This window comes from Globicephala melas, chromosome 12, assembly GCF_963455315.2.
Source record: "Globicephala melas chromosome 12, mGloMel1.2, whole genome shotgun sequence".
NCBI lineage: Eukaryota > Metazoa > Chordata > Mammalia > Artiodactyla > Delphinidae > Globicephala > Globicephala melas.
Genome location: NC_083325.1, coordinates 66,129,113 through 66,152,921, shown reverse-complemented (window position 1 = coordinate 66,152,921; position 23,809 = coordinate 66,129,113). Strand labels below are relative to the sequence as shown.

At 47.3% G+C, this 23,809-nt stretch overlaps 1 protein-coding gene across 2 annotated transcripts in view; it reads left to right on the top strand.

Moving 5' to 3' along the window:
- The window catches only part of LCLAT1 (lysocardiolipin acyltransferase 1), a 192,644-nt gene extending 185,639 nt beyond the window's left edge, over positions 1–7,005 (top strand). For both annotated transcript variants that reach the window (XM_060309523.1, XM_030858024.2), the window contains one exon: positions 2,823–7,005. In XM_060309523.1, the coding sequence (XP_060165506.1) occupies positions 2,823–3,325 (503 nt within the window). In that variant the 3' untranslated portion in view covers positions 3,326–7,005. The remainder of the gene's footprint in view (positions 1–2,822) is intronic.
- Positions 7,006–23,809: the final 16,804 nt, after the last annotated feature.

Sequence of the window (23,809 nt, the reverse complement as noted above, 5' to 3'; positions counted from 1 at the left end):
TTGCCTCCAAGGTCCTGGATCATTCTTTTTCCGAGGTCCTGGATCATCTTCACTATCATTATTCTGAATTCTTTTTCTGGAATGTTGCCTATCTCTACTTCATTTGGTTGTTTTTCTGGGGTTTTGTCTTGTTCCTTCATCTGGTACAAAGTACTCTGCCTTTTCATTTTGTCTGTCTTTCTGTGAATGTGGTTTTCCTTCCACAGGCTGCAGAATTGTAGTTCTTCTTGCTTCTGCTGTCCGCCCTCTCACAGAGGAGTTTTGAAAGTAAATGTGAACTCAGTTCTGAATCAGAAGCCAGGTGGCATAACATGTGACAAGAGGTGAAGACATGTCTTTTCCCTCATTGAGAGAGACAGTGGGGAAAGGGTAGATGAAGTGGAGGTAAGACAGCTAGAACAAGGATTGTGTCCCTGGTTGGTGGGCATAAAGAAACAGGCTCTGAGGTCTGCAGGTGGAGGGAGCACTAAAATATCAAACTCACTTGTCAAGGAAAAGTTTCATCTGTGATGGAGCAGGGTAGTCGTGATTGATGCTAAATTGACAAAAGGCTGCTCAGTTTTTAATGCAGGTGAGTTAATAGGTAAGACACATTATATTACCTTCTTAGTGAATATATCACACTCAGTGTAGCAGTGAAAGAGTTGGTCTTTGGATGCTTGATCAGATGGCCCACCTTCTAGCACGTAAATTCCTGCTACAGCACACCAGGCCATGGTCAACCAGTCTTTTCTCAGATGGTGAACACATCACCTCTTGACAGCTGTGAAAAAGCTTTTCCCTGTGGCTTCTAACCACAGGACCAAGTTCCCTCCTCTGGAGCCGAATGGCTTGGGCCTAGTCTCTCTTCTAGGACTTCAGACGCAAGTGCAGTGGAGTTGCCTCTACCAGCCTTGCACTGCCTCCTCTACTCCCATGTCAACAGTGCACAGGGTCCCTAAAGGACTGTCCCTCTGGTTTTGAACCTAAACCTTGTTGATATAGGTATTCTCATTTTTTTTATGACATAGCTCTTATTAAGGGCTGTGTATTTTATAACGCAGTTATGAAACCAGATTGAAACCTGGTCCTTTCTCTAAGGTAAATCACAGAGTAGAGGAGACGGACAGTATATGTTTATAGAGGTTCAGTAATGGTTCACTAGTAAGGGTAAACATGGTGAGCTAAGGTGGGGAAGTTGCTTCATATCTTTACTGTTCTTAATATTGAGGTAAAATTTGAACAGAGTGAAATGCACAGATCTTAAATGTACCATTTGATGTAATCCACACCCTAATCAAGATATAGAATAGTCCTGCCCCCCAACATATAGTCCCTGCCCCCCTGAAAATTACCTCATGCTCCCTTCCAATCAGTTCCCTCCCCCACAGGCAACTACTGTTCTGATTTCCGCCACCACAGACTAATTTCGCGTACCTCATATGGTTCTGTGATTGCAAATTTCACATCAAAAGTCTCTCACTGCAGATAAGTCGATATGGAAGAAAGCAACAGAGACTATGCCTCAACATGCTGTGTGCCCTTGGGCAGAAATCTTAACCTCCCTGGGCCTCGTTACAGGGTTCCATAGGTGATCCTCTTGATTCCTTAAAGATCCAACTCCGCTCACATTTTTAATCTCAAAACTGCCACCCCCCCACCGCAGTCCGTTCAAGAACCCGGAGCAGAAACAAACCTCGGGCTCATTCCACCCTCTCCAGTTGAGCATTCCGTCAGGTCAGTTCTTCCTTGTGATTTTTTTAGACATGTCACTTACTTTAGTCCCTACCTCCTCTTCATCTCTTGCCTTGTAATGACCAATCAAATTACTTTTCCGGCCTCTCTTGCCCCTGGTCCTCTCCAAACTATTCTCATTACTGCCCCCAAGCTAATCCCTGATAAAATGAAACAAATTCTGGCCGCTTTTCTATTTAAAATCCTTAAGTGGTTCTCCACCATTTAAGGTGCTTCTCTGTCACCTACAGACTTGAGTTCCAATTCTCAAGTTTGACAATGAGGCCTTAACCGAATGCCTCCAGCCTGTGTTTAGTGCCCTCAGCTCCCCAGTGTTCTCTGCTGGGAGGCTCACCCTGCCATCGCTCTCCTGCTTCCCCAGCTCCCTCCCCATTTCCACAGGCCCCTGTTAGGGCACTGCACTTGCCGTCCCCCTGATTCTGCTGTGAGCTCTGCAGTGAGGTTAGGGACCGTATTTTATTCACTTCTCTATCTCCAGCATCTGGCATATGACTTTGCTGACAACACTTAACCCCAAAGTAACTAAATCATGAGATTTCTAAGGATGGTGCTGCACTGGGTCAGGGTCTTATTCAGACTTCACATTGATGTTTCTAGAAATAAAAAAATCATATGGAAGTTTTCATGCATGTCTGACCACTTCATCAAGTCTGATTCTGAGTTTTTCATTCCAGTAGCTTTCGTGATAATATTGGGTTAATGGTGAGCAAGTTTTTTATTTGGAGAGAGGGTGTATATATTATTGATAGGAGGTCTCAAAACAGTGAGTCCTGCTGGTGCAAAAGAGCTGTCTGTGCTCTAATTCCTATCTCAAATCTAACTTAATGTGCTTATTCGTTTAGTTCTACAATGGCAGATTGCCGTTTCTACAAATGAGGGTAATTTCTTTCTAAAGGTCTTTGTGGTAATTAGCAAGCAGATAAAAGACTAAAAATGACTGGTAAATGCTGACCCAACAGCATAGGAACGCGAGTGTTTACAGCCCGTGTTTGTTCATCTTGGTTCACTCGGTCCTGGTTTTGTGAATCAGCATTGCTGTCTGAATTGATCTTTACTCCATCTGTATTTTTATCTTTTCCAAAACCTAGGTAAGAACCTGGATGCCGTCCATGACATCACGGTGGCATACCCTCACAACATTCCCCAGACAGAGAGGCACCTCCTCCTTGGGGACTTTCCCAAGGAGATCCACTTCCACGTCCACCGATACCCAGTGGACACCCTCCCAACATCCAAGGAGGACCTCCAGCTCTGGTGCCGCAAGCGGTGGGAAGAGAAAGAGGAGAGGCTGCGCTCCTTCTATCAAGGGCAGAAGAATTTTTACTTTACGGGGCAGACTGTCATTCCACCTTGCAAGTCTGAGCTCAGGGTCCTTGTGGTCAAATTGCTCTCCATACTGTACTGGACCCTGTTCGGCCCTGCAGTGTGCCTGCTCATCTATCTGTACAGCCTTGTTCGGTGGTATTTTATAATCATCATTGTCATCTTCGTGCTGCAGGAGAGAATATTTGGTGGACTGGAGATCATCGAACTTGCATGTTACCGTTTTTTACACAAACAGCCACATTTAAATGCAGAGAAAAAGGAGTAAGATCGTAAGGTTCGCAGTGTAAACGCCTAGGGGATATTTTGGATAAGCTTTTGTAAACCGAGATGCTTTTCTGCATGACTATGTCAAATATTTCTTACTATCGTCATTATTTGTTAAAGATATTTTGCACTTAGTTTTGTGGGAAAATATTGCTACACACACGATTTTTTTTTTTTTTTTTTTTTATATCTCTGAATGTAATTTCAACACTGTGTAGCAGGGAGCAATCGCTGTGAAATAACTTGGGCCAGAGTATTAGTAAACAATCATCAGGCTGTTAGCAGACAAGGTACACACAGATCTTCTTAGAGGCTCAATCCTGCTTCCTAACAAACTCCCCAGACAGGAGGCAGATCTGGGGCTCCTGGGCACTGGCCCAGATCAAGTGCTGGCACCTGACGGTGGAGGTGAGGGCCCTTCCTCCTGGCTCCCTCTCGGCCCTGTCCCCGCACTCCTTTCTATGCCAGTCAAACCCTTGCATCCTTCCTCAAGACCAGAAAACAGAAACCCCTTGTCCTTAAGCTGAACAAACATTTTAATAGGAAGCCCTTCATTACTCATGAAATCTTGGCATTTAGCCGTGCACTGACCTAGACGTCACAAGACCGCCGGTGCCCTTTTCTCACGTGGGAAATAAGAGCTGGACAAGTCTCAGGGAGCAACCACAGGCTCTCCACTCAGAAACCTTAGTTTGAATTTTTAAAACCAGGAATTCATACAGTTTAGTTCTTCACTTCTGTGTAACCTTGTTTAGTGCCGGTTTCTTTACAGCTTGTTAGCAGGTGTAGCTTTTCTGCATTATAAATGGTATACATCAAGTCACTTACCTTTTAAAGGAAAGCGTAGAAGAACGTTCTTATTGCCATCAGAAACACTTGAAGTTGTGTCTTGGTTGAAATATTTCTTTAAAACCTGCCACAAAAAGGAAGGTTATTGTATTTTCTACGTGTGCATGGGTGTCTAACTTCTGCCACTAAATCAACAGCAGCACTTGCAGACAGGGCCGTAATGGTTTAACCTAAATTATTCAATCCTTGTAGCCTTGACAAGTTTTATTCTTAAAACCAAGTCACACAAAAGTGAATCCTTTTTTAATGATAGTGAGGGATCTCTCTTTTTTAGTCCCAGGTTTCCTCTTTCATTAGTAAAGCCCACATTTTACCAATTGTTCACCTAAATATTCCTGTTATTTGGAGTCAATGGAAAATTCAGCAAGTCAACAGCACCAATCTCCTTCTGAGGCAAAAAAGACATGTGTGGTCATTGTTTCCACTCCGCTGGGGCCCTGCAGCTACGTTTTTTTTTTTGGTCCTAATGGGAATGCTGGTCAGAGCAGCAGAAAATATGGGGCAATTGAAAGTCTTTACTGGGTTTCCCTGGTGGCGCAGTGGTTGGGAGTCCGCCTGCCGATGCGGGGGACACGGGTTCGTGCCCCGGTCTGGGAGGATCCCACATGCCGCGGAGCGGCTGGGCCCGTGAGCCATGGCCGCTGAGCCTGCGCGTCCGGAGCCTGTGCTCCGCAACGGGAGAGGCCACAACAGTGAGAGGCCCGCGAAAAAAGTCTTTACTGTTAAAAAACCTGTCCGCGTATTCCTGCCTTGAACCAGCTTCAAACACTGTTTCTAGCTTTGTGTACTCTTGGCACGAGTGCCTTCTCCTTAATTACATCTCCTTTGTGCTGGACGGTGATTTCCGCCGGCAGTGGAAACCGGCATCGCTGTGACAGGCAAGCACGCTGTGAGCTAGACTTACCCAGCAGACTCTTCTTTCAGAAAGCCACCGCAGCATCCATGTTGGCACCATCTTCACTGGAAGAGAACTAACTAGTGCCTCTGCTGCAGAGCCCAACCTGTATTTAACTACTCTCCCAAGGCTGTTTTCAATCCTCCCGGGGCTACTAATTAGTTGCTGGGGCTACTAATTAGTTATTATGCACATCTGCTCCAGACCCAGCTTCCTTGGTTTCTAAGGTGGTTATTTTTTTAACCTTCCCCCCCCCCCCTTTAATAAAAGAGGTTTCTAATTTAGGTCTCTCTCAGACTTCTGGTTATATTTGGAAATAAGAAATAGTTTAACAATCAGGATTGCATTTGTCCTGGGTCAGAGAGAAACGCTGAGTTTTCTACTCCACAGGTGTTCGTAATGTAGCCGGGCTGCCCTTCCTCCAACTGCTCAAGGGTCTGGCTTTAATGGCGAGTCCTCTAGAACCCCATGAAACCTGTAAAAGGGGAACTCTTCCTTTTTAAAACATGTTTTCTTTTGATCGTAAAAAACATGTTTAAGATAAAATGCAAACTCTTTTTTAGTACCCTGAATTCATAAGCACTGAAACTGAGACATTGTACTTCTAAGAATTAGAAATAACTTCAAAAAGAAAAATGTTGCCTTTTTTGGTCTCTGGTGTGGTTTTTTTTTGTTTGTTTTGTTTGCAATAAGGCTTCTTTTAAAATTGAAATCATTTGTGTTTTCCTACACAACTTTTTCTTCTCTTATTTAAAGAAATACACTGTCCATGATTTGGACTCTAAAATTGATAGGTCAGGTAGAGGTTAATGCAGTTACAGTACTGTGCTTGGCCTCAGCTGTGACCCCTTCCCATCTCCCAGTCTGGCTCTGGACTCAGCAGCCGCCTGTCTGGCAGCATCTGGACTCTCACCAGTCCATCCAGAGGAGACTCAGTGGAGTTAGAAATGTTTACAGTGCTGCATGTCCATTTGTTACATCTTTACCATTCAGACAAGACTTAAATAAAGCAAGTGTGGTTTACATGGGACATGAACCATTATACTTAAAATAGGAACCTACAAGGAAGGGCACTGATTAGGTCACAAGTTTTCCCACCAGGCCTCTGATGAAACAAGCCACAGTCATTGTAAAACTCAGTAGAAGAACATGGTAAAAGACTAAAAGAAAAATAAATGTCAGAGCCCATAGTTTAAAGTTCTTAATAAAATCCTTGTTTGTTAGGCTACTAAAACACAGACGGGGAGAAATCCCAGCTTCCACTTGAGTCACTTTGAAATTAGTTACGTCCATAGCCCCACGTCAGACCTCATCCATCAGCAGCCGACTGAACTCGCTGGGAGGGGAGACGCTCCCATCTCACTCGGGCTTCAAGCTCGGCCTGACCACGCTGCCCTCGTGCACTTTTATAACGGAGACTAATGGAGGGAGCCTGTTGGTATTAAATTGTTTACATTTCTTTATATAAATAATGTGCTTTCAGTGCCTTAGTTATGGGTCCCTTTCTTTCTCTTGTTCCAAGAATTCTGCAATGTGTCTCTTAGGTAAAAGTCTCTTTTTGCTATTCACTGGGAGAAAAATGGTTTCTAAAACACTGGTCACTGTGGTCAGTACTACCTTGTGAGGACATCTGGGAAAGAGAGCTTTATGTGGAGGTAGCGGTTGCCTCAGGGCTATTGTTTATGTTGCAGAAATGCTCTTGTCACATGATAAGCTTCAGATTAGACATGGCCCTAAAGTTGTCTTGTGCTGACCTTAAATTCTTATTTCAGAAGAGAATCTTGGTTTAGGTAATTCATTTTTTAAAAGATCATGTGCAAAAACACTACGTTTTAAAAATAACTCACAGAATGGCCTTAGTTTTTTATGTCCGCTGGTATCTTTGTGAGTTGTGTTCTCTGTAGTATACATCCCAGAATAAAGTGGAGTGAATTCAATAGTTTACACGTGTGTTGGGTTTCTGTTTTTTTGCAGGAATGACTGGAGGCTATATTGTTATTGTATTATAACATGTGGTATTGAGGAAGAGCTGACCAGTTAGGACTCTCTTTCACAGATGTTTAAAACATAATGCCAAAGCAAAAAGGGAATATACCACCTTCATCACTGAAAAAGTCCAGGGGCCGCAGCTGAATTCACGGTTCAGTGAACGTCATCAGAACTTGGTTTTCCCCCATCTCAGTTCAGCCTGAGGGCAGCGTGGTCGGTGCACAAGGGAGGGGGTCTCATGGGAAATATCCACACCACTAGCTGTAAGAGGTAAACAGGGCTCTATGCACACCCCTCCCCCACTGTCAGGGAATACAGGACTAGGAAGGCAATTCTTGGACCAAAGCTTGACAAATGCATGAAAATACACTTAGCAAACAGACACGCACAAAAATCATGAGACCTAAGGGTAGCAGGATATGCCGCCCCAGAATATGAGTGTAGGAGTTCAGGACATGCCACCCCAAATATACCACTTTGGAATATTGATTGTCAGCTGTAGGCACTTGAGAAACAGCAAATGCAGGGAAGGGCTGTCTCTGAACTCTCCTTTTCTGCCTGAAGACAGATCCTCCAAAAGGAACTCAACTGCCATAAATCCCCTCCCTGGGAGTTTCATCAGCCAGAGGGGATTGACTCTTGTCACAGGAAAGGAGACTTCACACCCCCACACTTTGCCACAAAAGGCCATACCCACCCCCCATCTATTCCAAGGGTCCATTCATCTTTCCTAAAAAACATTCACTATCCCCTAAGAGGGCTACTTTCTTCCTCCCCTTTTCCATTAAGATGGTATTTCAGGGGCTTCCCAGGTGGCGCAGTGGTTGAGAGTCCGCCTGCCGATGCAGGGGACACGGGTTCGTGCCCGGGTCCGGGAAGATCCCACGTGCCGCGGAGCGGCTGGGCCCGTGAGCCATGGCCGCTGAGCCTGCGCGTCCGGAGCCTGTGCTCCGCAACGGGAGAGGCCACAACAGTGAGAGGCCTGCGTACCGCAAAAAAAAAAAAAAAAAAAGATGGTATTCCAGGCCTGGATTCTAAGCCACCTCAAAGAGTTACTCATTTTTCCCTGGGTATCTTCATGAATACATGAGGGATACATGCTAATAAATGTTTGACTGTTCTTCTCTTGTTAGTCTGGCTAATATTACTGGAGCCAAGAACTCAGAAGGGCAGAGGGAAAATGATTCTCCTCCCCTACAGAACCTAAGCTCTGCAGTGCCCCATTCTGTCTTCGGCTTCTCCAACAAGCATTTGCTTGAAAGATCCACTCTGAGGGGAGCCCCCAATGTCATTCTCTGGGAAGGGGGTGTGAGGGACCAGAAGAATGGGTTTCCAGGACTGGGCCATGGGGCTGGTGGGATTTCTATATTCTGTTCAGGCAAAGGGGAGAGGAGAGCATAGTCTTTCTAGTCACCCATGTGCTTCCACATCACTCATTTCACTGATAAACTATGTAAAGGGCTTCAGCAGCTCCCTGCGAAGGGTGGGTTTTCAATGAGGTTCTTCAAATGCCAGCTAGTAAGCCCTAGGATGTCACAGAGTCTAACCTACACTCATACAATGCACTCTTCATGCCAAAATGTTTTTAAAGTAAATACCTAAATACCTAAAAGATAACTTGCGCTCTCCTGGCTGTGTTGACTTGACTCCCAGGATCCACAGGGTGACTTGAGGCCTGCAGTCACTTCAGCCCTACATCCTCTCAGGTTCAAATCCCGTGGGAAACAGCCAGGGAGACTGCTTCCCCAGTGGCTTAACACAAATCCTAAAGTGGGTTGCAATGCTCATTCCTCAACCACTTACTTGCCTGGAAATAACTAGGTGGCTTGCGTCCCTGGGTTACTCACCACCCCCTGGAGCCAGGGCTGGCGTTTGTTCCCCTGGACCACAGGGACCAAGTGCTGGGGAGGGACGAACTTTCAGAGGGCTGCTGTTGAGAACAGGATAAAATGACGCTGGGTGGCCAGATGTCCACCTCGACTATGAAACTTCCCAAACCGCCCAGCGGAGCCGGGAGCAAATCAGCACAGCTTGCAGAGAGAGTCCCTGACCCTGCACAGTGAGAAACAAAGGAGCTTGGCCGCCTCCTCCCATCAACACCAGGGGATATTTGGGAATCCAAGGTTCTGCAGAGCTGTACACAGACAACCTCATCAACAATTGGTCCATCTGAATACTTTAATCATTACCTCTACTCAGATCACCCGACTTAAGCAAGACAGTATGGATGACATTTTTCTTCCCGTGGCAAATCTGTTGAAGTACAAATCCTATAGCTCTCATGTCTCTCCCTGTTGGCTGATGCAGTCCTGTTCCTTCCAGCACTGCAGGCACAGAATCTCACAGTGTCGCTCACCCCTCCCTCACCTGCCCTGACAGTCAAGCTGTCACCCCCACCTGCACCTTCCTCCTCAGGGGCAGCTCCTTCCTACTGCATTAGACCTGGCAAGTCAGCACTACCTACCAGTTCTCCCTGCTCCAGGAGATTGACGCCAATCTCTATCCACGGGACCCAGGTGATCTCCCCACAATCCCAGTTTAATCACGGAACCCTGCGTCTCACCACCCCCAGTGGCTTTCTGCTGATGTCAGGCAGCCCAGACTCGACCTATCCCAGTTCTTCCCAATCCACCCTATCCTTGGGCCCAGGATTGGCCCCGGGTGTGGACCTTTTCACCCCAAGGCAACTGGCTGCCTAAAACTCACGTGCCCCCTGCTCTTTCCCACCTTTGCTCATAAAGGTGCTTCCTTCACAGCCCAAATTCTGTCAAATCCCACTTTTTCTCTGAACTGTTTCGTCATCAGTCTAGCTTGAAATGTCCTCCTGTCGTGGTGATATTTCTCTGCAACTCTCGCTTGACCGTATTACATACTATCTTACGTTATAGTTATTTTTCAGTCTTATCACCTCACCTGGAGTATAAGCTTCTGGAAAGCCGAGATAAGAATGCCTCATATTTCTCTTATCCCGAACAGTATTTAGCCCAGCATCTCACCAATTCCTTTTGCACAATAAATTCTAAACGGTGGTTCCTTGGAAGTCATTCAGAAAGCATCCTGTACTAAACTCAAGCTGGGTGCAGAAATTTACAAATTTAACGTAACAAAAACAAAAATTTGAAATGCAAACCCATCCACCTCTGGGAAATAGCTTTTTTTTTTTTACAAGAATCAAATCCTTTTTGATTGATGATATGATTTACCAAAATATATTAGTAACTGAACTCTTAAAAGTAGAAACTTGGCTCAAAATGTGCATACTTAAGAATCTCACCTCCCCCAGCTACACTTGTGGAGGAGAATTTGCCAATACCTAGCATAATTCTTATGCACTTACCTTTGGCCCACAATCCCACTTTCAGAGATCTATCCCCCAAAACACACTGGCCCCCCAAAATTGTAAGATGCATGCACAAAGCTCTTCATTGTAGTTCTGTTGGTGAGAATAAAATACTGGCAACAACCTAAATGTCCATGGTAGGGAATGACTGAATACTCTTTGGTATAATTATATGATTGAGTTCTGTGCAGCTGTACAGAGGCACGAGGGACATCTCCAGACACTGATATAGGACATTTCTCCAATATATTATGTTAAGTGAAAAAAGAAAGATGGAGAACAATGTGTATAGTTATGCTTTTATTGAAGGTGAGGCCATACAGATACACACACATATGCTTAATTTAAAAGCTAATTCATTAAACATAATTTAAAAATATAAATTATAAAAGTAAAATTGTAACATATGGGGGAGGGAGGGAACATGATGGATGAGACTAGGATAGGAACTAGACTTCTTTTATATATCTTATTTTATGCTATATGCTTGACTTTGGAACCAAGTTAATGTTTTACATAATTATAAAATTAAATGAGGGAATTCCCTGACAGTCCAGTGATTAGGACTCAGCACTTCCACTGCGGTGGCCCAGGTTCAATCCCTGGTTGGGGAACTAAGATCCTGTAAGCCACATGGCACAGCCAAAAAAAATTTAAATAGTAAAAGGTAAAAAAATTTAAATGAAAAAGTAAAAGCAATTTCTAAAAAGAAAAAGATAAAAATCAAAAGGAAAATGAAGCAAATGACCCTAACGTATCAAATCTGTGGAATAATTACACAGAGAAATTTTTTCAGGTAATTATAATGTATATCCTTAACAGTATATATTCTCAAGGCAGAAAGAACTCCAAAAAAAATCTTAAATTGTTTTTGTCATCGTATTGTTAGTAATGATATCAGTTTATTTTCTGAAATTATTGCATTTTTTGTAAGATTAGGCATGTAAGTAATTATGATAATGTTGCTAGGACCAAGATCTTCAGTGTAAAAAATATGTAAGTATAGAATTTTTAAAGTTAAAAAAATTCCCCATAATCCTAAATTTGAACTGAAAATAATCAGTATGAATTTATGATGTATTTTGTCTTAAAAAACAAAACAAAACAAAACAAGAGCTACTTGGTAGTCCTGTCCATTAAAAATGCTAGAAATATGGGGCTTCCCTGGTGGCGCAGTGGTTGAGAGTCCACCTGCCGATGCAGGGAACATGGGTTCGTGCCCCGGTCCGGGAAGATCCCACATGCCGCGGAGCGGCTGGGCCTGTGAGCCATGGCCGCTGAGCCTGCGCGTCCGGAGCCTGTGCTCCACAACGGGAGAGGCCACAACAGTGAGAGGCCCGCATACCGCAAAAACAAATAAAATAAAAATGCTAGAAATAATGGCCAACCAATAGCAATGAGCAGCCTAGTGCCCAGATAATGGAAAAACATTTTCCATTAAAAAGGAACCAGAGGTTCTTGGACAAATGGCCCAGGACAGGTAGAAGGTAAGCCTGGACACCTTGAAATACCAGAAAGTAAGGAAGATTTCAAAGACCTCTGAGGTCAGCAATTAGGGCTTAATTTCCAAATATACAAACAGCTCATACAACTCAATAACAAAAAAACAAACAACCCAATCGAAAAATGGGCAGAAGACCTAAATAGACATTTCTCCAAAGAAGACAGACAGATGGCCAGTAGGCACGTGAAAAGCTGCTCAACATCACTAATTATTAGAGAAATGCAAATCACAACCACAGTGAGGTACCACCCACATCAGTCAGAATGGCCATCATCAAAAAGCCTACAAGTAACAAATGCTGGAGGGAATGTGGAGAAAAGGGAACCCTCCTACACTGTTGGTGGGAATGTATATTGGTGCAGCCACTACAGAAAACAGTATGGAGGTTTCTCAAAAAACGAAAAATAGAGCTACCACATGATCCAGCAATTCCACTCCTGGGCATATATCTGGAGAAAACCATAATTTGAAAAGACACATGCACCCCAGTGTTCATGGCAGCACTATTCACAATAGCCAAGACATGGAAACAACCTAAATGTCCATCGACAGAGGAATGGATAAAGAAGATGTGATATATATATATATATAATGGAATATTACTCAGCCATAAAAAAGAATGAAATAAAGCCATTTGCAGCAACATGGATAGACCTAGGGATTATCATACTAAGTGAAGTAAGTCAGGAAGAGAAAGACAAATACCATATGATATCACTTACATGTGGAATCTAAAATATGACACAAATGAACATATCTATGAAACAGAAACAGACTCACAGATAAAGAGACCAGACCTGTGGTTGCCAAGGGGTAGGGGAGGGATGGATTGGGAGTTTGGGATTAGCAGAGGCAAACTATTATATGCGGGATGGATAAACAAGGTCCTACTGTACAGCACAGGGAACTATATTTAATATCCTGTGATAAACTGTAATGGAAAAGAATATGAAGAAGAATATATATATGTATAACTGAGTCACTTTTGCTGTACAGCAGAAATTAACACAACACTGTAAATCAACTATATGTCAATAAAGTTAAGAACAACAGCAACAACGAAAACCAAAGACTTTTGAGGTCAGGACAGACAGACTCAGGAGCCAACTTAAACAAGCTCCCACTGACCGAAGACGGGCATCTTGAGCATTAGTAGAAACGATAACTGAAACAGCGAAAGACGTCAAGTGTGGTAAAAGCCCAGAGTTAATGATACTCAAAATAAATAAGTAAAAACACACATTGATACATTTGGAAGATGCTAGATAACCAATTCATTACTCTGAAAAGTGGTATCTAGATGAAAAGAATTTAGCATTTAACCTTCCTTTCCTATATGAACGGTACCTCAAGCTAAAGAGTTGATGAAGGAAAGTTTCTCTCTGTAGAAGTATTCCAGCTTATAAATGAAACTATAGACTAAAAATGACTTCAGAGTCACATGAATCAACTGCAATGGGTAAATCTTGTTGGGTTCTCCTTTGAGTAAATAAACCATGAAAATAAACTATGAGACAGTCAGTTACACCAAATGGATATTTAATGATATTAAGGAATTATTTTTTAGGTGTGAAATGGTACTGTGATTATGATTTTAAAGAGGTCTTATCCTTTGGAGAACCCGATGAAGTGGTGTGCCGCCTGGGGCTGGGGAGTGGGTGGAGAACGGCTGAGCAGAGCCCGGAGCGGGTGGTCCTGCGTCTCTTGACGGATACGTGAGCCTGCCTCATCCTAGCCTCTCTAAAGTGTGCACCTGGAGTAATAAAAGGTTAAAAGAAATTGCTTCCTCAAGAGATCTTAGAGTCCACACTTGTCTCAGCTCCCTTGCTGATGACAAGAAGGTACAGGCGTCCGGAGAAAGCTGGGCGCGGAGCGCAGGGGTCCCGTCCGGTCCCAGCTCCCTCGTGGCAGTGGGGCCCTGAGCTCAGCCCGTTCTCTCTGGGTCTGGGGTCTGGGCTCAGGGCCGCCTCGGGCTGCACTGCTGCCCCTCAACCTGTCCTGGGCCTTCCGGCCAAAGTGCCTGCTCCTCGGCAGGGCCATGTAGACACAAGATGCGTTGAGATGTCCAGCGCTCTCCCCCCAGCTCCACTCCCCCCCATGAAGATGCCCCCTGCAAACTCTCCCTCGGAGCCCTTTGCTGTGACTGCCCAGCACCTCTGCTCCCCAAGAGCCAGCAGGGGCATGGACAGCGCCCTCTCTGGCCTGGTTCCTGGGGCGTAGGCTCTGCCTCCACCTCCCCCTGAGGCCAGGGCTCTCCAACCCGGTCACCTGGGACCACCTGCGGAGCTTTCACACCTGCGCCCGGCCCCACCCAGGGGTTCTGACTTAATTGGTAGGTGTGCAGGCTGAGCGGTAGGCACCATCAAGCCTCCCAGGTGGTTCTAACGAGGGGCCAGCGCGTCCACCCTTCCCAGGCCTCACACGGAGGGCGTCCCCTCCCTAGGCTCCCGTGGCCTCATTGGTAAAATGAGCCCTTGGTCTGAGATGTTCTGTATGAGTTAGGAGGTGATTTAGTTTAGTAACTATTTACTGCCTACTCTCTGCCTGTGGGCCCTGGACTAAGGAGGGACCAAAGGTAAGGAAGCTTTCTTCTTTGCAAAACAAAAACAAACTACTGTTTATGAGGTGCCACTTTCCAGGTGTGAAGCCAACCAGACAGAAACGAAGAGGGTCAATAAGAGAGGGCATCCTGCCCAAGACACAGGCCTGTAACTGGCGCCCAAGTCTGGGCGCAGGCAGGGCTGGAGGCACTCCACACATGGTGGGTGAACGGGGGCACCAGCCCTGTGGCCACTCTGTCCACTGCACGGGGCTACGTCGGCATTGCAGACGGTAGCTGGCACTGCAGCTTCAGAAACTGCTATAAAATGACAAAGGACCGCAGCCCACAAGGGGAATTTTCCATCCCACGGCAGGCTGGAGGAAGGACCCATGTTCCCTTCACCTCTTTATTCTACAAGATCTTAACTCCAACTGGAAGTCACCATCGGTGACCAGCACTTGCAGGGGACCAAGCAGCAGACTCAGTTTCCCAGTTGGTCCCTGTGTGGGCAGGGGGTGGGCGAGGAAGGGGACAGGCCGCCCGTAGGGTGAGCGCACGTGACAGGGGGAGGTTGGGCCTACAGCCAGATACCAGCCACACGGGGCTCCGAAGAGGCAGGAGGTCATTCTGAGGAGGAGAGAGGCCTGCAGAGAGCACGCTCTTCCCCACCTGCCCCTGCCGTGGAGACACCTTCCCATTTCCTGAGGATCCACAGGGCGCGGGGCTGGCTGCCTTGAGCCCGGCCCATGATTCTACACAGGAGACATGGCAACTAAATTACAAAGGGGGATCCCAGGTGGGATCCTGGCAAATTTGAATATGCTCTATAGATCAGTTAATATTCTTGTATCAACGTTCATCTCTTGGGTTGGACGGCTGTCCTCTGGCTGTGTAAGATGGTTAGACCTGGGGGGAGCTGATGAAGTGTCCTTATCAAGACTCTTTGCCCTGAGGTTCCTGCTGCTGAGATGCTCCTTCCCAGATAACACATGGTTTGTTCATTTGGTCCCTTCCTGTCTTTATTCGGACACCCTGAGGCCTGAGATGTCATCAGCTTTTCCACTGCAGGAGACTGTCATTCAACCAAGCCACATGCTCCCCATTCACTTTTCAGGAAACGTCCCCACGATCTTCCTGTTGAGACGGGAAGGCAAATATCAAGGGTGGGAGCAGCCGGGCCCATGCGTCATCCCTCTTGGCTGGATGAAAAGAAGGTCAGGGTGTAGGAGCCGTGGGGGGTGCTGAGAATGTCCAAATGGGGGTGATGTCAGGCAGAACAAAAGGCAGCTTCTGCGCATCACTCCTCCCACACAAGCCCGGGGCCAGAAGCAGGCTGGTCAGTGACGAGGCCAATGTCACCCTTTCCCCAGTCATCAGTGGGGGTCAGAGGTACCTGGACACCATGTGATGTGCTCTCAGGGCAGGGCATGCAGGCCTACTGTGCGCCCCTCATTACTCCGTGAGGGGCACATGCCCACTGTAGGGATGGGAAGAGGCCAGACCCTGTCAAAGAATTCTGCAGAAAACTGCTGAAAACCCATTCCCCTTTTACATATACTTTGACTCGGCTCTCACGGCCCTCCATGCTGGAAGGAAGCCGGGCCCTGGGCTCTGCCTCCGCTTCTCAGATGTGGAACCTAAGACTCGCTCCAAGTACTTTGCTTACGAACACACAGTGAGGACAGGACCCCAAGTCAGCTTTTTCTAGGGGACCACTAAGCCTCTGCACCATTGCATTTCTTCCCAAGGCCAGTCATTGCTGTACGTGAGCAAGTGTTTGGGGTTATGTGGCACGATACTCGGAATGTGGACGTGAGCCTGGATCCAGCCCAGCCGTGTAGGCGCTGAGTCACCTTGGGCATGGCCCTCGATCCTGTGGGGTTTATTTGTCATAAAGTATGAGCAAGTGCTTTGCAAGCTGCCTGTTGCTTATTAGTGTCTGTGTGTGGACAGTGATAGGGCCAGTGTTCTGTGGCCTGTTGATTATAAGTGGCCACGGTACAAACATTTGCTCCACTTACGGAGTGCTTGCTTCACACCAGGCACTGTGCTGTGCATCTTACATGAAGTATCCTTTCGAATCCTCCCTCGAGCTCTGCGGGATCGTGCTTGGGTTTTCTACTGCTGTATAACAAACGTCTGAAGCCCTGGAGACTTACAATAACAACCATGTATTGTCTCTCGTGATTCTGTGGGCTGCCCAGGCATCTCTTCTGCTTCACGTGGTACTGACCGGGGCTCTGGCCCACTGGAAGGTCCGCAATGGCCTCAGTCACGTGGCTGGCAGGTGGCGCTGGCTGGGAGCTCAGTGGCGCTCTTGGCCATGGCTTTGTTCTCCTCCGTGTGCCTCTCCACGCGCCTGCCTGGCCTTCCTCATCGTAGTGGCTGGGTTCTGTGATGTTCTAAGAGGACAAGCTCCTACAGGCAAGTGCTCACCAGACCCCCGCTTGACTCACCCTTGCTAACGTCCCTTTGGCCACAGCTTGTCACCACCCCCAGAGACAGGATGGAAGGGGGCTTCACCAGGGTAGTAGCATGCTACATGGGGGGTCTCCAAATAGGAGTCTACTGCAGAGAGGTACTGCTGCACTCCCTATTTCACAGGTGAGGAAACAGGTTTAGAGGGGTTAAATGACTTGGCCAAGATGTCAGGGTTACTGGTTGGCAGAGTCAGAGCTGAGATTGGAAAGCTTGCCCCTGCTTCCCTCCCTCCTGTGTGGACCGTAAAGGGTGACGCCACCTGCATGCTTCTGTTAGGTCACTGCACCTCCTTTCCTCACCCTGGCACCCTCTCTTCTATTAACCGTGAAATGTTCCCTCTGGAAGCGTCTTCCTCTCCCACCTCACAGTGAACTTAGATGCCCTCCCCTCTGTATCTTCCTCCTCAGCTTCCGCCCTGCTTCCCTCACTCCTAGATCAGTGAGGCCATCCTCCTTGGGGATGACTCAAGATGTTCTCAGAGCCCCCCCGCCCCAGGAGGCAGTAGGGGTTCAGGTTTAGCCAAGAGCCGGTTATGGAGTGACCAGGGCACACAGAGGCTGGACTGCATCCCATCTGGCCCGCCGGAGTCCACAGCCCAGGCCCTGCAGCCCGGGAGGCAGCTGGTGCCAGGCCCTGCTCTGCCTCACATTGGCCAATTCACTTTCCCTCATCAGGGCTCCAACAATCACTGCATCAGGATGGAGTCTGAGCTGAACAAGTCCATTTAAGAACTTCTTCTAGATGCTAGGAGGAGGGAGTGGGAAATTGGTCAAACCTAGTGGGAGAAAAGTAGAAAATTGGGTTTCTCCAAAGTGAGGTCCCTTTGCTCAGAAGAAGGGGATTGGAAAAGATAGAGGGGCGTCTGCACAGCAAAAGCAACAATCAGCAAAATATTATAAAGGCGACCTACAGAATGGGAGAAAATAGTTGGAAACCATCTATCTGATGAGTTAATATCTAAAATATATAAGGAACTCATATAATAGCAAAAAAACAACCTGATTAAAAACTGGGCAAAGGACTTGAATAGTCATTTTTCCAGAGAAGACATGGAAATGGCCAACAGGCACATGAAAAGATGCTCAACATCACTGATCGTAAGGGGAAATGCAAATCAAAGCCATGATGAGCTATCACCTCACACCTGTTGGAATGTCTATCATCAAGAAATAACGGACTTCCCTGGTGTTCCAGGGTTAAGACACCGTGCTCCCAATGCAGGGGGCCCGGGTTCAATCCCTGGTCAGGGAGCTAGATCCTGAGTGCCTCCACTAAGATCCCAAGTGCCGCAACTAAGACCTGGCGCAGCCAAACAAATAAACGAATAAATATTTTTAAAAAGAAGGTAAGTGTGGGCAATGATGTGGAGAAAAGGGAACCCTCTTGCACTGTTGGTGGGAATGTAAGTTGGTGCAGCCACTATGGAAAACAGTGTGGAGGTTCGTCAAAAAATTAAACATACGACTACCATATGATGCAGCAATCCCACTCCTGGGTATTTATCTGAAGGAAATGAAAACGCTGTCTTAAATATCTGCATTTCCATGTTCATTGAAGCATGATTTACAATAGCTAAGACATGGAAACAACTTACATGTTCATCGATGACTGAATGGATAAAGAAAGTGCGATGTATACACACAATAGAATATTATTCAGCCGTAAAAAAAGAAGGAAATCCTGCCATTTGCAACAACATGGACTGACCTCGAGGGCATTATGCTACGACACAAATACGGTATGTTCTCACTTACATGCAGAATCTAAAAGAGCTGAACTCGTAGAAATAGAGACTAGAATGCTGGTTGCCAGGGGCTGTATGGAAATAGGGAGATGTTGGTTCAAAGGGTACAAACTCCCAGCTGTATACAAGTAAGATCTGGGGATCGGGACTTCCCTGGTGGCGCAGTGGTTAAGAATCCGTCTGCCAATGCAGGGGACATGGGTTCGAGCCCTGGTCTGGGAAGATCCCATGTGCGACGGAGCAACTAAGCCTGTGTGCCACAACTACTGAGCCTGCGCTCTAGAGCCTGCGAGCCACAACTACTGAGCCTGCATTTCACAACTACTGAAGCCAATGTGCCTAGAGCCCGTGCTCCTCAACAAGAGAAGCCACAGCCATGAGAAGCCCATGCACTGCAACGAAGAGTAGCCCCCACTCGCCGCAACTAGAGAAAGCCCATGCGCAGCAACGAAGGCCCAACGCAGCCAAAAATAAAGTTAATTAATTAAAAAAAAAGATCTGGGGGTCTAATGCACAACATGGTGACTGTAATTAACAACTGTATCCTATATTTGAAAGTTGTTAAGAGAGTAGATTTTAAATGCTATCACCACACACACACAATCATAATTATGTGAGTGGACGTATTAACTAACCTTTATTGTAGTAATAATTTTGCAGTGTATACATGTATCTAATCTCATGTTGTACACCTAAAACTTACATAAGTTGTATATCAGTAATATCTCAATAAAGCTAGAAAAAAGAAAAGATAGAGGGGCAGACACGATCTGATCAGGGGCTCAGGTCTGCTTGCCCACTCACTCCGTCATCCAGCATTTATCGAGTCTACTGTGGGCTGGGGTGTGCATGGGGAGGATTTGTTCAGTTTCTACAGCAAAGAAACTGAGGTGCAGAGTGGTAGCGGGGTGGTGGAGGCTGGGCCTTGCACTCCACAGCGGAAGATGTACATTGCATATTGCATGTCTACTGGAGAGTTGTCACGTGGTCTGAGCTATGTGGTGAATAAAGAGATCACACTTGTGCTGCTTGAAGGAGGCACTTTGGGGTTAAGAGTGGAACTGGAGTGATGAGCTTATGAAGCTCAGGGCAGGCCACTGGACGAAGGCATCTGTCTGCCATGTAAAAGGGAGGACCAGCATCTCACATTCCCCCATCTTCTGCCAAACCTGCTCTGGAATCTCTCCTAGGTTGTTCTGTGGCCTGGTGATTTCACCCACCCTCCTAGCCACCCAAGCAACTTTCTGCTATGCATCAAATACTGCAAAGATGTGTGCTCTCAGGCCCCAGATCCCGCCCTCACACCACAGCTGATCTCCACCCGTTGGTAGATATTCTGGGGATACATGATGGCTAGTATCTCTGAAATTCTGGGCAGCCTTGGAGAATTAAAGGGGAAAAAAATATACACATTTGCAAAATTTCCCATGATGGACCAAAGACTTCATGGGGTACCGCAGATCCAGCTTCAGTGCTGGCTTCGTTCCCCTCTCCTTCCTCCAGCCAATAACGATAGAAGGTGAAGAGCCCTGTGCTTCCCTTCGAGCCCTAACACTGGTGTTCACAGATTAGCTGATACCGTATGATGAGCTAAGCCTGGCTCTGCATCCCTGCCCTCATTTTCACCCTTGACATTCACCACAACTTGACCTCTGGTGACCAACAGCTCTCTTTCCCACCTGGTCAGTAAAGCTCAAGCTTGAGTGGCCCATCTTCAGCAGAGACTCAAGGTCATTTCAGTCTGAGGGTGGAGCTTTGGACTTTTCCGAGGGCAGCCGGGCACTGCGGGGGGAGCACAGGCTCTGGGAAGAAGCCAACCTGGGTTCAACCTCACTGTCATCATGGGCCCACTGCTTGAGCCTGGGCAGAGCTCAGGGCTGCTCAACCTTCCTGAGCCTCAGTTTCCTCAACTGGAAGTTAGGGATGATAATGCCCAGCTCGGGGCCATCACGAGGATGATAAAATGATGGATGTCAAACACACGATAGGTGATAAAAATATATCACTTCCTGTCCCCACCTTGGTAATTAACACGGGCTCTGGATCTGCCGTCATGCATCTCAGACGTATCCCTACAATTAAACTTTGGAATGGATGCATTGTAGGCGTTAGTTTGTATCACACATATGCAGTGGTCTCATTTTGACCGTGAGGTGGAATAATTGGCCCTTCTAGAGTGGCCTGCAGTTTTCCAAACTGCATGTCACCTGCATTCAGTGGCCCCTGTGGGAGGACAGCATAGAAGACCCTCTGGTCCTCTGACCCTCTGGTCCAGCCGCTTCATGCACAGATGGGAAGGCAGAGCCCCACAGCAGATAAAGGACCTACCTATGTTTATAAATAGTGGCAGAGCTGGACTACAACTCAGCGTTTCTGATTCTTGGAGACCCTGGTCTCCGGGCAGCCTTTATCTGGGCTTGGAAGAGCTGAATTGATGAGTTCATGTGAAGGGGGACTGAACTCCCAACCCTGGTCTCTTGTTCTTAATGTCAGATGGCCCAGATAATGTCTAACAGACATTTTCTAGATTTATTCTGGCCTCAGGCTTCCCACAAGAGGTCCACACTGTTCCAGCTTGACCCCAAATTTCTGGGGCATGACTTATTTCCTGCCCCCTTTATGCCTCTCCAAAGAGTTTCAGTTCATTCATCCAACAAGCATGAATGGGCTTCTTCTATAATGAGGAACACGGCTAGCGTGCGCTGAGAATTTAGAACATGACAACTGTTCATGTATTTCTCATTGAATCTTTCCAATAATCTGAGTTTGATAAGTATTATCTTCCCTATTTTACTGACAAGGAACCAAGGCTCAGAGGAAAGTAATTTGCTACAGGCCATAGCGCTGGCTTGTGCTGTGTCGAACTGGTTAAGCTGGAAGCTACGCTTCCCAGAATTCCCTTCCCTACCGGGCTCCAGGTTATAGGAGACTTGGGAGGTGGAAGCGGAGCAGTGGCCATTATTCTCTGAAGGCTCTCATGGGTGCATATGGTGTTGGACCGATGCAAAGGTATCTAGCAGGTCGCAGCTTGTCCTAATTCTCCTCTGCTTCATGTCTAGCTTGTCACTCTGACTTCTGATCCTCCGGATCAAGACAGGCCCCACGGTCTCAACCACAAGGTTGACAGTGAGCCCGCAGAGGCGGCAGCTAGACAGAGGCAGCAGTTTTCACTGGACCTCGCTATGCATCCCCTGTCCATCCACCACTCCAGGGGCTCGTTGGCATCGTGGATTTCCGGGCAAGCTCTGACTTGTCCACTTCAGGCAGGCTGAGTAGTGACTCTGAACCTCTGACTCCCCTTCTAGACCTCCATCCCCTCAGATCTTCCCATATGTGTTTAAGGTCAAATTCTTGGAATAAATCTCTTAGGCCCACAATACTCTTAGTGGCTCTGTTGCCCTACCTGAACCCCGACTGATACAGCCACATAACCGGTAAGGGATAGAGCAGAGATCAACCCCAGGTCCCTTGAGCTCTTAACCACTGAGCTAGACCACTGCTCTAGGTGCTGGGCACACAAGTATGACCGAGACTCCTGCCCTGGCTCCTGCCCTCAAGGAGCTTACGGTCTAGCAGGGCATACAGACAAGTTGTTTCAGTTATCCCTTGTTCATAACAAACCACCCAACACTTAGTGGCCACAAATAATTATTTTATTATCTCTCACGATTGTGCTGGTTGCCTGGGCTCAGCACAGCAGTTCTTCTGCTGCACGTGATGTTGGCTGGGGCTGCAGTCCTCTGGGGGCCCGGACATCCAAGTTGACTCACTCACATGGCGGCAGCAGAGAGTGGAGCAGGGCTGTCAACTGGAGGGACTAGATGTGGCCTAGCTCTGCAGCTTGGGCTTCTCAAGGAGTGGTGGCTGGATTCCAAGGAGTACCTGGAGAGAAGTGTCCCAAGAGGAAAGCAGCAGAAGGTGCCGGTCCTGGCACAGGCTGTTTCCTCAAAGCAGCCACAGGCCCAGCCAGAATCCAAGGAGAGGAGACGTAGGCTCTGACTCTTGATGGGGCGGAAGAAGGCATGTACAGGAAGAGGCACAATTGTTTGGGGTTGTCTTTGGAGCTCCACTACCACACATGTCCATCAATCCATGGTGAGGGCTCTTGGAGAGGGTAGGTACGAGCCTGGTGGGATCACAGAGGGGCAGACGCAGCTCATGCCCGCAGGGGTTCTAGAGGCAAAAGGAGGTATGGCAATGGCTTCTAGCTGTGTCCTGAGAGGCGAGGAGGCACTTTCCAGGTGGAGACGTGGTGTAGAGGAGGTGGAGTAGACAGGGTGGAGACGGGACTCAGCGAGAGGGAAGAGCAAGTCTGTGGAGACTTGCACATTGTTTCAAAGGGCTGCCATGACGCTCAGAGACAGTGCAGGAGTTGAAGTGCCTTAGGAAGCACAGCCACAGGAGAGATGCGAGGGGGCAAGTTATGATCATTAGACTGTGATATTGGATCATCTTCGCAAGAAACGTGGGTTTCATAAAGACCTAACTATAAAGAGATCATGGCACCTTAGGAGACAAAGCCCCAGGGCCTTCAGCCCACACAGCCCCTGGGGTCTCCATACCAGACGAGAAAGCCCCTCTGCTGAAGCCCAGACCTCTGGGCACCCATTTCGAAAGTCCCCAGACCAGCAGGGAAATGGATTCCCCTAAGCTGGGGCAGGACAGAGGCTGGGAGACAGAAGTCGGGCACACTAAGTGCTGACTGGGCTCAAATGGATGTCCAAAATTCATAGCCTAGGACACATCCTGCTTCCCCAAGGTCAGACTGGCATGAACATGGAGCTCTGGGTTCCTCCATAACCCTCCAGGCAGGGACAAGGCTCAGAGCCAGAAGACAGCGGCCAATGTCTCCTTGGAGCTGGAGGGCTTCCAAGATCCTAGGAAGAATCGGTTAGGTCTTGACGACAGGAAGGCATCAATTTCACCATGCCATAGAGGCAAGACCTAACTTAGGAGCTCAGCAGGCCCCGGTCACTGCCAAGGTTGCCATGGGGAAGTGGTCAGCTATGCGCTGAGGCGGCAGGACAGGAAGACCAGTCTAGGCAGAGTTTAAGACTTGAGCAAAAGCCAGTCTATCGCACTGAGCTCTGCGTCCTCACCTGCAAAATGGGGTGAATCTCATTTTCCCACTCTTCAGGGTG